We start from the raw sequence: 17,098 nt of genomic DNA on the forward strand, positions 1-17,098 counted from the left end.
ACTCAATTGAGAATATTTTTCTCACTTGATCTCTTAGAGTAGGAAACAATGTTCTAATCTAGTAATAGTATATTCAAACAGGTATGCATAAAAGCATCAATAAAAAAGGCTTAAGAGGAGAAGATAAGATTAAAAAAAAAAAAAAAGGTCAATAAAAAAGGCTTAAATAAATCATATGAAAGATAAGATAAGATAGCCAATCGCCAAAGAACATTAACTTTAGATGATTGCTAAAGTTCCAACACAAGGATGACCCACATAAACAAAGCAACCTATGCTAAAGTCCAAGTGCTACTCGCAATGCACAAAGAGGTTCTCAACTAATTCACTACTCTTGAAGCATATGACACATTGATCTAGTCCAACAACTTTGTAAGGCCTTCTCCCCTATGACATATTATTCATATTGACTTTCTCAGTAGCCATAATTCACGCAAAAGCCCTAACCTTAGAGGGAACTTTTGATTTCAAAGAAAGTTAGCAAGAGCAATAGCAGTTAGGATGAGAGACAGACTACAAGTGCTCTAAGGAACTCACCGAGAAAAAAGACATGTGGATTTCAATGACCAAAGCTTCACATCTTAAAAGGTAAGGCGAAAGTTTCACGATAAGTAAAGAGGATAAGAGGATTTCTAACTATCTTCTCAATTTCCTAGTCTTTTGAGGGTTGTCACAACTAGAAATCTACCTATCTCATCTATCCTAGGCATTTTTTTCCCCTTCTTCTTGAAACCTAAACTTTCTCATTGATTTGGAGATAGAGGACCTTGAAAGACTCATGTCCTCTCTTACTTTTGTGTATTTGTCACTATTTGTTCCAAATGCAAGAATTTGGTCAATGTCTCCTTCCGGCTCATTTATAGTAAAGTCTTTCCTCTTAGCCTTAGCCAATCTATTAGATCTAGTTCCTTCTCTCTAGCTAAATTTATTTGGAAATCCAAAGTCTCATCTAAGGTCAAGGTCCTTGCTTGGCTAGTGGCAAATAAGAAAGTAACACCAATGACCCACTACAGATGAGAAGACCTTACAAAGCCCTTAGTACTGACTATTGTATTTTGTTTATGAGGAGTGAAAATTGATTTATTATATATTTTTACATCGTCCATTGACTTCTATAACATAGGCTATTCAAGCTAGCCAACTTAGATTGAATTCCTCCTAAGTGTATATGTGACATGATGATCATCTCTTTTAAGGGTTTAAGGAGCACCACCATAGGCAAAGTCTTACAAAAAATTGCTTGTCTCGTGATGATTTGGATTGTGTGGTGGGAAATAAATGCAAAGATTTTTTAGGATAAGTGGAGGACTTCTGAGACATTATGGGATCTAATACATTTTTATTCCTCTTTTTGGGTCTTTTGTACCACAAACTTTAAGGGCACTCCTCTCAATGTTGTTTAACTCGATTTGTAAGCAATATGTAGATTAAAAGGGGTTGGATAGCAAGAAGAGGAGTATTGATTTGGTTTCTTTTTGAAGGGGATATGTTAACCCTCATAAAAGTGATGAGTTGCTCTACATTTTATATCCTCATGTGGTACTATGTCGTCGTATAGATCTCTTTTGTATATTGGAGAAGGTTCAATCATCATTTTTTTTTAAAAAAAAAAATTGTAAAATTGGGATGTCCTTTACATAAATTCCTTATCCATATTAATGCATATTTGTTTATGATAAAAATAAATAAATTAAAGGATTGCTAACTCTTTAATAGGTATAAAAAAAGGTAATTATAGAAATTGAAATTCCAAGACAAAAAGGTATAGGGGACTCGCACATAACAATGGAAGAGTTTTAGTGTCCTTGATGCCCTTAAAAGATATGGAAACTAAAGTTTACAAGGTTAATAGCTATAAAAGTCCTGCCAAAAATAGATTTTTATACCATATCCTACAATAAATGAATGAAAGAATAATGGACTTTAGTCATTCATCCTAAAATTTCTATAGTAATGAGGCAAGTTGCTAGTATATTTCTCAGTGTATAATTTTTTTTTTTAAGTAAAATTTTATAATAAATGCCAAAAGAAAACTCTTTACTCCTTAAAGTACTACTCAAAATATCAATGAAATCTATAAAAGAAAAATTCCAATGGAATTATCTATGAGATTTCAAGCAAAAAAAAAAAAAAAACAAGTAATTATCTAAAAATGAGAAGTGAGATCAAGGAATTTTCTTAAATACAATTTCTAAAAATTGTTATATTATTATTAGATAAGTTCTAATTTTTTAATCAAATAATTTCTTTTTAAAAAGGAAATTAGAAAATTTTTAAGAGAATGAAACAAGTACAAAAAAATGTAAATTCCTCTTTTAAGAGAATAGAACAAGTTTGAAATTAGCTACAATAAAAATAAAAAAGACAGGTTGGGGGAGGGGGCAGGGGGCAGACAATAAATAGAACATGATGGATATAAAAAAGAATACTTGCAATAAATGTAATGTGGTGCATATAAAGTAACCTCTTGGGAAATTCACAAAATCTAGCATGGTCACTACAATAATAGTTACCTCGTCACACTGCATCGCAGTTGTAAGTCTATGTGCTATAAAGATTGAAGTTCGATTATTTGCTAATGTCTTCAGTGCATTTAATATCTCTGACTCTGTTGTGCTGTCTAGTGCACTCGTAGCTTCATCACAAAGTCTGAGGGGACAGATTGAGATTAGAATCATACACTGCTTGAGAGGAAAAGGAAAGAAAAAGAAGAAAAAAAAAATGGTGACAGAACATCCTCCCCTTTCCACATAGGGGAACAGTAAATAAAGGTTTTACTAAAAATTGCTGTTTGCCTATGTAACCCTCCTTCCTTTGGGCTAAGGACAGACTAAGAAATATAACTCTAAAACAGAACACAGTTATTTACAACACTTGACTATGAAATATAACTCTAAAACAGAACACAGTTATTTACACACTGGACTGAAACTGAATTATCTGTAATTTGACCTCAGTTCAACCATGAGTACAAATGATTGAATCATATAGATCGATTGCCAAAAGATATCCTAAGTCATTTTCTGTCATACAAGTTTCAAACTCTGCTCATTTTTCTTTTCTCAGTCAAGTTTAAAACCTCCAAAAAATTACTAATAGAATCACCACAGATGGATCTTCAGATAGGAAAATACATACAACAAACCATCAGGTCTTGGCCCCAGTACATGGAAGACCCGTGGTCACCTTCAGGTTTACCTACAGGGGCCTTAATTTATTCCTGTAAGTACTTATTAATTATCTGAGTGTATGTGTGCACTCTATGATAGGCAAACATGCACATATACAAGGATGTAAATAGAAGTCATAGAGATGTTGAAATGGGGTCCCCATTCAATTAATTAAAAAGAATGAAGAAGATGGATGCTTACAGAATGGCAGGTGCTTTCAAGAATGCACGAGCTAGCGCCACGCGCTGCTTCTCACCACCACTTAACTGCAAAGAAAATTCATCGAATTTAAAAATATAAGAAGAAAATAAAGCAGTCTGGAAGAATAAACCCTTGGTCCTGAACAAGAGTAACTTGCTCATAAAATTGCCAGCAACTTCATGAGATAATAATGAGGATTGTCCCTGTCAGAGGAAGATATGAAATTGACTCGGTTGTTATTGTTACTATTTTTATTTTTTTATGAGAAACAAATTATATCCATTTCATTGAATGATAATTAAAAATAAGGATGAGCATCCTTTGAAGACATACAGTTGCTGACTTATCTATCTATCTATCGTCCAGGAACCCAGTTTTTCATCGAAAGTGTTTGTGGTTATAACTTATAAAGGATAAAAATAACTTGTGATTTTAGAGGTGGTAGTTCCATTCCCCCTAAGCCATATGAATAGCTCATGTATTCTTTAATTTTTTATATTGGTAAATTTATTAGTATTAGAACAAGTGTTTCTACTCCCTGAAGAGGCAGGCCATGTTTTTGAATCCAGATCCTCTTCTCACCTTCCCCCCCCAACTCCACCCAACAGAAGCACTCAAAGAACTGCAACGAAGTTGAAAAATACATCTGTCAGTCAGTAGCAGCAGGCCACTCACCTTGAGCCCCCGTTCTCCCACAACAGTTGAATATTTCTCAGGGAAATTCATGATAGTGTCATGAATTGCTGCACGTCGAGCAGCATCATACACCTGTGGAGCAATAATTTAAATATTAGTCTAATACAACAACCAAGCATGACATTGCATGATTTTCAGATAAAACACATTAGTAAAATTAACAGAGTTCGTTTCAAACCTCCTCGTTGGTTGCTGAAAGACGACCATACTGAATGTTGTGGAATATTGTATCATTGAAAAGTACCTGTCGACAAGCAGGAGTTGCTTTCCTTATCACTACAACAGCTTGCAAGGTACTACAAGGGCCTATTAATTTACAGAATAGAAGGAAAATTAGAGAAACAGAAGTTTGTTGCTTTCATAAACTTACTGTATCCTGCGGCACAACACCAATAGATTTTCGAAGACTTTCAAGAGTAACCTTTCGAATATCTTCTCCATCTATACATATCTGTCAAGAAGCAAACTGTTTGGATCCATAGGAAAAGCAAGTCCAAAGAATCTACTTTCAGCTTGGCAATAAAAGCATGAAGAGATTCTTCACCACAGTAAAAAAATCCCAGAAAATCAATTGGAAATTACCAATTCTAAAGCAAGACTGAAATATAAGCCAAAACACAGCCCTAAACACATTTTGTTCATAATAAAATTTCCATCTTATTAGCATGACAAATGAAAAACCAACAATTTGAATACTAAATGGCTGTAAAACTCAACACCCTGCAGATGTCATTACCAACATATTCAAGTCTCTCAGTAGATATGCTTCAATTCTCTTAATTAGTTATAAAGAACATTCAATCTCTGTTTACAGGACATTGTCAATGCTGTAAAATCATCAATTTGACCCAAAAGCTTGGGCTTTTAGCTCACAATTATATTAAGCCAATTGAGCTAAAGTCCTAACACTTCTCATGGCCAATCTTATTTAAGATTGCACATGAACTCAATATATGGGATAAAAAAATATTTGTGAGGTTCGAACTCGTGGTCCCCCGTAAATCAAGGTTTTGATACCATGTTAAACCACCAATTTAACCCAAAGTTTGAACTATTAGGTAATAGACAAACATTGTACATTAAGCCAATCGGGATAGAGCCCTAACAAGTGTAATAGGAAAGGTCCCTAGACTGCTAAGTGTGAGAGACTTGAGTTTCAAGAGTGGCCATTTTATGCAAAAATCCAGGGCTTACAACCATATCCAACTCACCCCTTCCCAGACCCTATGTTTTGCTGGATAATGGCCATTTCTTTACTTATCTGTTGTGTTTTCCCCTATTCATGTGGAAGGAGTGACCATATATTTAATGTCATCTTTCTGTTTAGCCAATCAGAGTTCACAGGATCACAAAGAAACCAGCACAAATATATCTAAGCAAACAAACCTAACTAGCAGAACATCAATAAAGAATGGACCAAAAAACTTGGTTGGCAAGATAATTACAGATGTTAATATATAGAGATAAAAATTGTACAATTGCATACAATGACAGAAGAGAAGTATAGCTTCTTACAGTTCCACATTGAGCGTCAAAAAACCTGAAAAGCAATCTAAGAATGGTTGATTTGCCTGCACATGGACACCAATTTAAATACATTAATGCTGCTTCCAGGAAAGTAAAGAGTTAAAAGCATGCAAGAATATTATTTTAATCCAACACTCGATTGATTACATGAATGTGCATTGACAACAATTCATTGGTTGTCAATAATAATAATTGCAGTTTATGTTTCTCATGAAAATAATAATAATAATAATAATTGCAATACTTAAGAGGGTAAAATTAAACATCTCTTCATCAAAGAGAACATGCACCCCAATTAGAGATCGGTAAAAACAGTTCCATTTACAACATGCATCTCTGCAGGTTGGGATCAAATGCTGAGATATGCAAGGAAAAAAAATTGCTATGCAAATTTAGATAGATAGATAGATAGATAAAGAGAGGAATTCTGATGCATTTAGATCCATACCACTGCCACTGGTTCCAACAATAGCCACACTTTTTCCAGCTGGTACAACAAAAGATATTCCATCAAGAATTTTTCTCTCTGTCAGGTAGCTATAACAGTAAATCAAGAAAGTGAATCAGCAATTAATCAGGAACAGCCTTTAAAATAGTATGCTAACAATAACACAGTTACAACAATAAAAATGTACAAAACAGTGTCAATTACATTAACAGGGGGCAGGTCATATAAATCATAGATGTTCAGTAAAACCATCCTATGTTTAACTCTAGAAAGACTGACCAAGACAGATGCATAATGAGAAAAAATGGAAATAACCACATATAACATCAGTGCATCCATTTGTTAGACAAATTCACACAACTCACACTCAAGCTAATTGGACAACTTTGGAGACAATCCTATGGAATGTAATTGCTCAAAAGAAGCATGACCCCAGTCTATAATGCCACTAGAGAGGAATTTTTTGTTTTCACTGATTGGTTGGGTTCGGTTTGTGGGAGGGGGTAGTTTTTTGTTTTCCCTTTACTTTTTTGGCAATTTTTGTATACATTTTGTGTACTTTGGTACACCCCTTTTCGGCACTTCTCGATACTATTTTAATTTACCTATCAAAAAAATTGCCACTAGAGAAAATTAACAAACGAAGAGAGAGCAACAACATCTAACATCTTTCTACCATGAGATCAGAATATAGATTGATTGTCAAGATGATAAAGCTCATCTCACTCAAGTCCTCCACCACTGATCCTCTTTGTATAGAGATCCTAAAAAACACAATGAGAAGGAAAAAAGATAGTAACACAATTAAATTGCTTAGTAACCTAATAAATAGATAATAAATTAATTGAAAATTTAGGTACATATAGAATATAATTAAGTTTAAAAGGAGACGAGGGAATTGGATAGACCACCCCTAGACCAAGAATGGAAGAAGAAGATTCATCAACAAGAAGAATTGGGGATGTATTAAAAAACTTAGTTAAGTGAGAAAATTGGGAGAACTCTTCAGTCATATGACAAGAAGCTCCAAAATCTATAACCCAAGGGGAAGAAGACTTACTGAAAGTAAGAAGAGCATGGGTATTCGAACATGCTAAGGTAGCAATAGGAGCATTGATGTTGGATCACAAGGAAATCTATGAGAACTGTTGTGCCAATTTGTCATAATCATCTAAAGATAAGGTAATAGATTCCTTGCTACCGTATACATGCATGCTGAACAAGAATAGGAATATCAACTCCACCATCAAAAAAGGAGACAACCTAATTAGACCATGTAGAATAGCCAAACTTATCCCAACATTTATCAGAAGTATGATTACTCCTACCATAATGTGAACAATACATATCACTTCCTCCTCTACCGTCACCTCCTCTTAAACCTTAGCCTAGGCCTCAAATAGGAGGACCACCTCTACCTTGTCCTATGGATGCAAGTGCGGAAGTATCCTTAATACCATTCCCAGATGAAAAGGATTGTAAATCAATGCATTGAAGATGAGCATAAACATTACTGAGAGATGGTAACTTCTCACTTGCAAGTATACCATGTTTGTTTGACCTTGACAAATTCTAAATCAAGGCTAGAAAGAAATTTAGAAACCTGGAGCTCTTTACTTTGCCTTCTTTAAATCTTAATATCAATATACAATGGTTGATATGCATTCAATTCCTCCCACATCCCATTGAGGGATGCATGGTGCTCACTCAAAGGTCTCCCATTCTGTTTTATCCCAAGAATATCTTCATATAGTTGATAGATTCTCTAAAAAAAAATTTCCTGAGAGTATGCCTCTCTAACTACATCCTATATCTGCTTTGCAATTCTTAAAAACATGAAATTAACACAAACATAGGGTTTCATCCTCTTCCACAACCACATTATTATCATAAAGTCATCTTATTGCCACTCATCATAACTTTTAGATCCCTGGGGAGGAAGATCTTCTTTGAGATGTTTTAGTTTTCCCTTTGCCTTAATATACGCCCTCACAGCTTCGCCCCATAGTAAATAATTAGGTTCTTGTAGCATACCAACTATCACTGGATTTGTGATCACAATTAGATGTCACACTTGTTAATTATTGAAGAGACAAAACATGGACTATTGTTTTCAAAAAAAATTGAAACAAAGAGATGTCGGGAGACCTTTAGCACTAACACATACTTGCATCACACAATACAACCAATACATAGGCACTAGTGTTGGAGATAACTATAGTATAGTATTGTAGTAGCAATTTTTTATTTTTTTTTGGCAAGGGTTAGGGTTCTAAATCAAATGTGCCCTGATACCATGTTAAGTGAGAGAAAAAAAATAGTGTTTTATTCACCAAAAAAAATATAAAGTATATATATACACTTTTACAAATAAATCAATAAACAAAAAAATAAATAAATAAATAAATAAATAAATAAAACAAACTAAACTACCTCTAACCAAATAACTAATAATGGTTCTTTAAAACATTTCAATTAATACAATAATATTATAGGGAGAGAAATATCAAATGAATATTCACTAAATACAACCACCATGAAATAATAATTTATTAAATAATAAAATAAATTTAAAAAAGAATTAATTATTACTCATATGCATAATGAACCCATATCCTAACAAATTAAACTTTTAGCCTCATATAGTCAGATGGTCACATCGTTGCCCCTAGAAGGTCATTGCACTTATTCTCTAGGTTTTTTCTACACACACTCGCTTTGTGGTGGGTGATGGGACCAAAATTCGATTCTATGAAGATTCGTGGTGGATGAGACCAACCTTTGTATTCACAATTTCCTAAACTTTTCAAAATCACCACAACTAGGAACCTATCCATCTCAACTATCTTGGATAATGACACCACTTTGTCTTGGGATCTTTATTTTCATCAGAACCTAACTGATGTGAAAATTGAAAATCTTGGAATACTAATGACCTTACTCTCTCATGTACATTTGTCTTCTTTTGTTCCAAATGTGAAAGCTTAGGTACTTCTTCTTTTAGAGTATTTTCAATAAAAAAAAAAATTCTTCTCCTAACAATTTTTCAGATTCAGTTCCTTTCCACCCAACAAATTTTTTGTGGAAATCAAGAGTCCGTTCTAAGGTTAGGGCCTTTACTTGGTTAGTGGAAAATATAGAAGGTAAATACCAATTATATGCTACAACTGAGAAGGTCATCCAAAGCCCCTAGCCTTAATTGGTGCACCCCTTGTAGAAGAAGTGAAGTGGCGATTAATCATCTCTTTCTACATTGCCCAATTACATTAGAGTTATAGCACAGGATATTCCCACAGGCTAGGATGGTGTGGGTTCAGCTAGGTAGTATTCACGATATGATGGTTCTCTTTCAAGTGTTTGGGAACTCTACTAGAGGCAAAACTCTTTGTAAGATTGTTTGTCTCACTTTGTTGTGGATTGTGTGGAGAGAGAGGAATGCTATGATTTTTTAGGATAATTAAAAGACGCCTAAGATGATGTGGTACTTGCTTCATTTCCATATTTCTTTTCGTTCCTATTGTACTAATGTTTTTAAATTGTTTTCTTTGAATGTAATTTAGTTTAATTGGCTTTCAGTATGTACACCCTAGGGGTAGGTCTACTTGGTGAGGCCCTTAATTGAGTTTCAGGAGTTGTTATACTTGTATAGGTTTTTTTGGTTCCTTTTGTATAGTCCTCCCTATATAGTGGAGGTTTCTTTGGGTCTTTTGATCAAGTTTGTATTTCATGGGGAGGATTTCTCTTTCTTCTCATGTTTTTATTCACTTTATTTAATATATCTTTTGTTTTTTATCAAAAAAAAAAAACCTTAAAATTTCTAGGAAAATTGGTAGCTTCATATGGTATCCTACTATTTATTTAAGTCTCAAGTTTGAGTCCTTCCTACTATTTATTTAGTAACCCATAACCATTGATTTGTCTCTTCATATGCGGGTATGGGGCCGCATGTGAGGTAAGGTGTGAGCTTGGAATACATATGGATCCAAAATAGCATAACCTTTTAAGGAAGTTGTTAACTTAACAATAATAAAAGAATTGATCATTCATATTCAGGATAAGAGAGCATAACCTAGATACACAATAGGTATACAATTTGCACCAAGGCCAAAAGGAAACAAAGCCAAATAAACTGATTGTGGCTCACCCCACTCTACCCTAAACAATGAAAATTCTAACAATGCCTTCCTAACTTATATATTTGTGTTCTTTTCATTTTCTATGTTGACTTCTTTTACGGGCTATTTATAGGAAAATTTTCCCTTGTTTTGCTTAAAAGGATAGCTCATCCCTTTTTCACCTATTAGCTTTTTTCTTTTTTTCAAATGATGCAATTAAATTGTTGTTTCAAATAGACATTAAAAATAAAAAATTTAGAAAAAAAACATTGCTTACATTTCCAAAGGAAGGAATATCTCAAAATATGTACATCTTGTTTAGATAGGTTATCTAACAAACTATATAATATATATATCAAACTTCCCAAATTCCCCTCCCCAACCCTTTGCTTTATGGCAAAAGGATCCTAGCTAAATACCACTACTAGTCCTACCCAAAAGAAATTATCAGAAATACCCATAATGCCCCTGACATAAAAATGATTCCCCAGTCATTGATTCTCTTCAATTAGCTCCTCATGAAAACACAAAGCCAAATCAGTTGCATAAGAAGGACTAGGCAGAAACTTGGAGCGGGTACTTGAGCACTATCACTCAAGTTGCTAGCTCAACCATATCTAAGCATCAAGTTGAATGAAAAGAAAAAATAAAATCCACAGGAAAAGTACCCACAATTTTAATGACAAAACGAATACTCCAACATGGAAAAAAGTCAATACATAATGATCATGATGCTGCACCGCATAAATTATCCAAGGTGTAGAAAGGTAACTATGTAAACCTGATGCAGACTGCCAACTAAATTTTACAGAGAAAGATCCAGCTAATAAGACTGCTGTATTCTTCAAGGCAAACAACAGCCAGGGAACAGATGGTACCATTTTCATAAAAAGAAAATCTTGTTTGGGAGGAGCCTGATACATGCATTAGAGTTCAAAGGCATAGCCACAATGAACATGATAGAAGTTAAAGACAGTAATTTTACAAAGTTTCGACTGTAATGATGAAAGAATACAAAGGCCGAGAACTCTCTCACTAAATCATGTTCAGAAGTACAAGGTCAAGGGCTCAATAATGGATGGGTCTGACATAAGGCATCTAAAAGGTAGAAGCAAGGATGTTCAATGACATTGGACGAACTGATTTCCTATTTCTAGAAAATTAGAAAATTCCTTGAAACATGATGCAGAAAATTTGCAAACGAGATAATTTGAATGATCAACAGAAATCAGTTTCTGTGATACACAATCCCAAATAATTACCACCAATAGCTATCTCACACAATAATTGATCTTTATCAACTTTGCAATAAATACATCCTAACTTGTTACCACCTAGTGTCGTCTCTCATAGATACATATACCACTTCCCTAATTACAATTCTTGAAAATCATTGCATTGCTCAAATGCCAGCTGACCCCTTTATATAACAAGGGCTAAATTAGAGAACCATTAGTTACCTGAAGTGTACATTGCTAAATTGAATGCTCCCCCCACTTAACTTCAAAGGCTTTGCATCATCTGCATTCCTAATATCAGGCCTCTCCTGCAGAAATCACGGAGAAAGAAAGGTGTAAAGGATATATAAGGAAACAGTCACAGAAAAACATTTTTGCAGTATTTCAAGGAGAAGGTTGGTATTCCAAGATGAGAACAGGAAAAAAGATATTTACTAGGAGGACACCTAATGGAAAATGGATGCAGCCTGAGTACAGAAGAATACATGGTGAAAAAAAGTAAAGGGAAAAGGAAAAAAGAGACAAGACGTGCCTAACAACCACATCCCAAGCTATCTCCAAAGTCTCGCAAAGAAAAATTTTCAATCCCCTTGACACTGCTAGAACACGAAAATAACACTTGAGAAAGAGGACTTGAAAAGCTAAATAATTATTATTTGAATTGTTAGGGACAAAGGAGATTTAAAAGCATGTTTCATGATATATCATGGGCAACTCACAAGCAGGAAAAAAATTTCATACTGAAAGCCATTATTGTATTACCATGGATAGTCTAGGAGCCATGGCTTCTCACTGAACTGGTTCTAGATTTTCTCCCCCTTTTCACATAAGGTAGGATCAAACCCAAGTCATCCTCTCTGTGGCTGTCAACATTTTACCACACAGCCAAGACAACCACAGTCCAACAGGTCCTTGATGTTCCATGCCTATTTGGCAACACTAACATGAAAGACAGATGTGGAAATACAACATGGTGGTTGCTAAACTTTTTGGGTTCTAAATATTGTACAACAATACAAACAATGATGAGAAATACTTCAAGCCAGCCTAAGAAGAAAGGTAACTGATGGGAAAGAAAGAGGAACAATAAAAAGAACCAGGGGATAAGATATACATGAAGCTCAATACAGGGTCCAAAAAGACTATAATAGAAAAACATCTTGGGGGCATAAGATCCCTAATAAAGTTCTCTAACAATAAGGCCACCAAGATAGGCTCAGATGAGCTGATTTCCACACCTTTCTCTGCTTCTTGCAAATGGAATTTCATGCTAACAAGTTAGAGCTTCTTTGATAAAAATAAAATAAAAACACCCACGAAATGCCAAAAGCGAACAAAGTAAAGCCCACCCAAAATCAGCTAACTCACAAATAACAAGAATATGATCTGTGAGCATCTTAACTATTCTACACCAAAGCCAATTCACCCAAAAAAGAAAAATCCCCCCTCTCCTCATCAACTGTTCTTCGGAAAGAATCTTTAACTCCAACTGTTTTCCAGGGCGAAAATCCTCAACTTTAGCAGGCCACCCAGACACCAGACCAACCAAAATGGAAAGAAAATGAACCATCACAATAAAGAACCTTTGAGAAGGATTTTACAGAAAAGCAACCATTTTAACACCTTCCATCTAAGAAAATCTCCTCGCTCCTCTTTCAGAGCAAAACTAGAATTGCAGGCCATGAAAAAGACCATCATCTCAAGTCCCTAATCCTCAAATTAGATTACCAAAACTTCTATCATGTAATAAAAAAGGTTAAACCCTAGGTCACCAGGTTTTGGTTATCTGGTCTCTTATTTGTTTATCTTTTAGGGTTTCTTTGGTCTCTTACTTTTGTTTGGCATGATTAAATTTAAAAGGAAAAACTAGTTTTGATTAGTAGCAAGTCAAGACTTATGTTATGCATAAGATGTTCAAAGAATGAAAAATCAATTTTGTGTGCAAATCTGGACATCTAGTGGGTTGTGCAGAGGAAGATGAATAAATGGCTTGACATAATTTGATCCAAGACACTTTTAGTGATACCCAGTGAAAATTGTTTCTAACACTTCTTATGGGAATAGAAGATGATATCCCTCGTTTAACTAGGATTTTTTTTTTGGAGGAGGGGGGGGGCGCTCTATAAAAAATAGTAAAGATTTAGATTTTTTTAGAAAAGAGGACGATCAAATAATGGAATGTAATTATATGGACATTACATATGTGATCCTCAAGTTAGTTGGCTAAGAAGTAATTCTGATATATACAAACCAATAAATAAATAAAAAGGAAAAAACCTAATTTAAACTTTAAATATCCCATAAAACAAACCCTTGAGGCTTGGCTCAAGTAGTAAAAAGTTGGGAAGGGTCTATAGGAGGTTCCAAGTTCAAGTCTCAATGGGAACAAAAATTACCTTTCCAACGAAGGAAAAAAAAAATGTCTTCCCATGAAACAATTCAAGCTTAGAACATTAGAAAGAAGTAAAATTCACACCAATAAAAGCCCATAACACTTAACTATCTATAAAATTAGAAATTTTCCTTTCGAAAACCCCATATTGTAGTTATCCAAATAAATTAAAATAGAACTTTAAAAGGACCTTAGCCAAAAAAAATTGAAAAAGTTATTCTCTAAGGTTGTCTTATTTGGAGCTCAATTGTTTTTTTAATCAAAAACAGCAAATTCATTTTAATGAATTCAAAGGAATGGTAAAGGACAAATAGAAAGAGTACGAACTCCTCAAGTGGGAAAGAAGTCCTTTACAAAAGATATTACTTAATTTCTTGCTTAGCTAACTAATCTACAATATGATTAGCCAAATGCAAAGCATAAGACAAAGAGCATCCCAACCCACTAGCTACACCTATAATTTGGGAAAGCCGCTCATCATATTCCCACAATCATTTTTCTTCTTAGACGACAACCCATGAAATAACAACTCTAAAATCTCCCACAATCCAAAGATTTTAAAGACTAACCAAGCTTTCTTCGGTAGGTTTTAGGGGAAATTTTTTCCAACACTATACTACAATAATCTCTAATCATGCCTCCAATTCCTAATTGCTTGTATTACACCCATCAAAAGATAGTGCTACAAAACCATTCAGAGGCAAATTCCACATTTTATATATATCCTCAAGGACCTCAACAATCCTCTCAAGACCTACCAACAAGGTTCCATCATAGAAGTAGAAACCTCAAAGTAGTGTTTGCAAAAGTTTTAGTGAGAGAAACAGAACAGGATTGAGGAAGTCAAGGACCAAACCCTCACATCTAGGAGGAAATAGACATGAATTGAAAAAGGCATAAAAAGCTCACCCTCCTTAATTTCCATATCAAAAATTTTATCAAAGATATCAAGGACTTTTATTTCATTATTTTAGTTGGTGAGTTGTATAAGCTTCTAGTGGACATGTTGGAAAATAAGCTCAAAAGGTTATTGACAAAGTTGTTTTTTATTTCCAAAATGCCTTTACCGAGGGTTAGCAAATATTGGATGCAGTTTTGATGGTTAATGAGGCCATTGATTCTCAAATCAAGAGCATAAGAGTTGGTGAGGCTTGCAAATTGGACATTGAAAAGGTTTATGATCATGCAAACTGAAAATTCCTCCTTTTGAATAGCATGGGCTCTAAAAAAAAATGGGTTGAGTGAATTAGATTTTACCTTTCAATAGTCCATTTTTTAGAATTAGTGAATGAGACTCTATCTAGGTTTTTTCAGATGCCTAAGGCAGAGAGATATGCTTTATCCACCTTTATTCATTTTGGTGATTGAGGCCTTGAGTTGAATTACAAATTAAGCTGTAAATGGAGGTTTTATTAATAGCTTCAAGGTAAAAGATTTTGTTCATTAACAAGTCTCCTTCCCTCTCCCTCCTTTTTAGGCTAGCAAGGAGCAATTATGATATTTATGATGGATGCTTCTTTATTTTGAAGTATTTTCAGGCTAAAAAATTAATTTGGAAAAGAATTCATTCCTATGAAAAAAGGTGATGCAGTTGGCCCCCCCAATTATACCTTTCAAAAGGTGGTAGGCTCACTTTATTGAAAGGCGTCTTCTCTACCTTCCCAATTTATTCTATGTCCCCTTCCATGATTCCAAGACAAATGCAACTCAAATTAGAGAGAACTCAGACAGATTTTTAAGGCAAGCGAACCTCCTAATATTAAGATGCATCTGTCTGTTTCTGATAAATAAAAAATAAAAAATAAAAATAAAAATAAATAAAAGATGCATCTGGTTAGATGGGGTAAGGTGTGTTTAGAGACAAATGAGGGAGGGCTAGCAATAAAAGGTCTTTAGTACTGAATAAGACCTTCTTAGGAAATGGTTATGGAGACTGTGAGCAGGAATCTGCGCAAAAAAAGTCACTATGGGAAAACCTCAGTAAGCTGGTAAGGGGCTGGTGCTCTAGAATTGGTAGAGAAACTCATTGTTGTAGGCCTTGGAAAGTGATAAGTAACCATTGGGCAGATTTTCAAACAAAGCTAACATTTCCATTGGAAATGACCAATTGAAAAAAATTTAGATAGATAAATGGTGTGGGGGACAACGCTAGAAAATCACTTTTTGACTCTATTGGATATAGCAGTCAATAAAGAAGTTTGGGTTGTAGATTATTGGGATGCAAGAGAAAGGAGAATGGCTTATTGGAATCCAAGGTTTAGGAGGAAATTTTTATATTGGGAGTCTGAGATATTGGAGTTTTACACTTTTTGAACAGGTTGTCTCTTTGGATCAACATTATAGACAAGTTAGTGTGGAAGACTGACAAACTAGTGTTTTTTCGATCATTCCTACAACATCTTTGTGTCCTAAAAATTTTTTTATCCTTGCCTAGAGATTTGGGCTTCCATGGTGCAATCCAAGGTTAACATCTGTTGGACTTTAATATACAAGTGTTGCTTACGCAAGAATCAAAAAGGGCTGACTACATTCTCATCCATTGCAAATGATCATCTGACCTCTACTCCTTGGTTTTTGTTCATTTAGCAGTGTGAATCCTTTCAAGTAAGGTCCATGATCTTCTCATTGAGTGGCATGAGAGCTTTGTGGGTCAAAGAAGGAATTAGTATGGAAGATGAGCCCTTTTGGACTACTTGGAAAAAAGAATAAAAGAATCTTTAAAGGCATTGAGCATATTTTGTTGGCAATAAAAGACATTTTTTTAAGTCTTTGCTTTCTTAGTTAAGATGCTCAAGGATGGGTATCAACTACTTCGTACTCAACTTTCATATAGTTTGTGCTGGTAGTTGTACAAGGTATTTTTAGTTCTTATTTAGTGCATCTTTACACCTCCTATGTACAAGGGTTGCATCCCCTTTTCTGTTAGATGTCTTTTAATGCATATCGTTTACTTTGCTTTACAAAAATCAAATGAAGTTCCGAGACAACATGGAAAATTAAGGATCTAACATGCATGAAATCCATGGTGCATAGGTCCAAGAGTGTTGGATGTGGTATGTGCCAATGCGTCTAGTCCTTTACACCACAAATTTTTGGATATTGGGGTACAATTAAAACAATCTTAATAACAGGTATAGGCACTTGGATACAACATAATAAAAGGAAAAAAAAAAATCAATTCAATATCAACAAAAGGATATCTTTCATAAGATCTGTTTTTTTTTTCTCTATTTTATCCGTATCTTTCGTTCTTATCTTTAAAATATTTTTGTTTTATTTTTTAATTCCTTTTTTTTTTTTTTTTGTTAGAA

General features: G+C 34.3%; 1 protein-coding gene across 2 annotated transcripts in view; it reads right to left on the reverse strand.

Moving 5' to 3' along the window:
• Positions 1-17,098, reverse strand: part of LOC100243299 (ABC transporter B family member 25, mitochondrial) — a 57,962-nt gene that overhangs the window by 14,042 nt on the left and 26,822 nt on the right. For both annotated transcript variants that reach the window (XM_002275866.5, XM_010652494.2), the window contains exons 12-19: positions 11,618-11,703; positions 6,043-6,131; positions 5,583-5,638; positions 4,438-4,518; positions 4,246-4,311; positions 4,047-4,139; positions 3,372-3,436; positions 2,514-2,649 (exon numbers count right to left, since the gene is read on the reverse strand). In XM_002275866.5, the coding sequence (XP_002275902.2) occupies positions 2,514-2,649; positions 3,372-3,436; positions 4,047-4,139; positions 4,246-4,311; positions 4,438-4,518; positions 5,583-5,638; positions 6,043-6,131; positions 11,618-11,703 (672 nt within the window). The remainder of the gene's footprint in view (positions 1-2,513; positions 2,650-3,371; positions 3,437-4,046; positions 4,140-4,245; positions 4,312-4,437; positions 4,519-5,582; positions 5,639-6,042; positions 6,132-11,617; positions 11,704-17,098) is intronic.

The sequence above is a fragment of the Vitis vinifera genome, chromosome 6 (genome assembly GCF_030704535.1).
Source record: "Vitis vinifera cultivar Pinot Noir 40024 chromosome 6, ASM3070453v1".
Lineage (NCBI taxonomy): Eukaryota > Viridiplantae > Streptophyta > Magnoliopsida > Vitales > Vitaceae > Vitis > Vitis vinifera.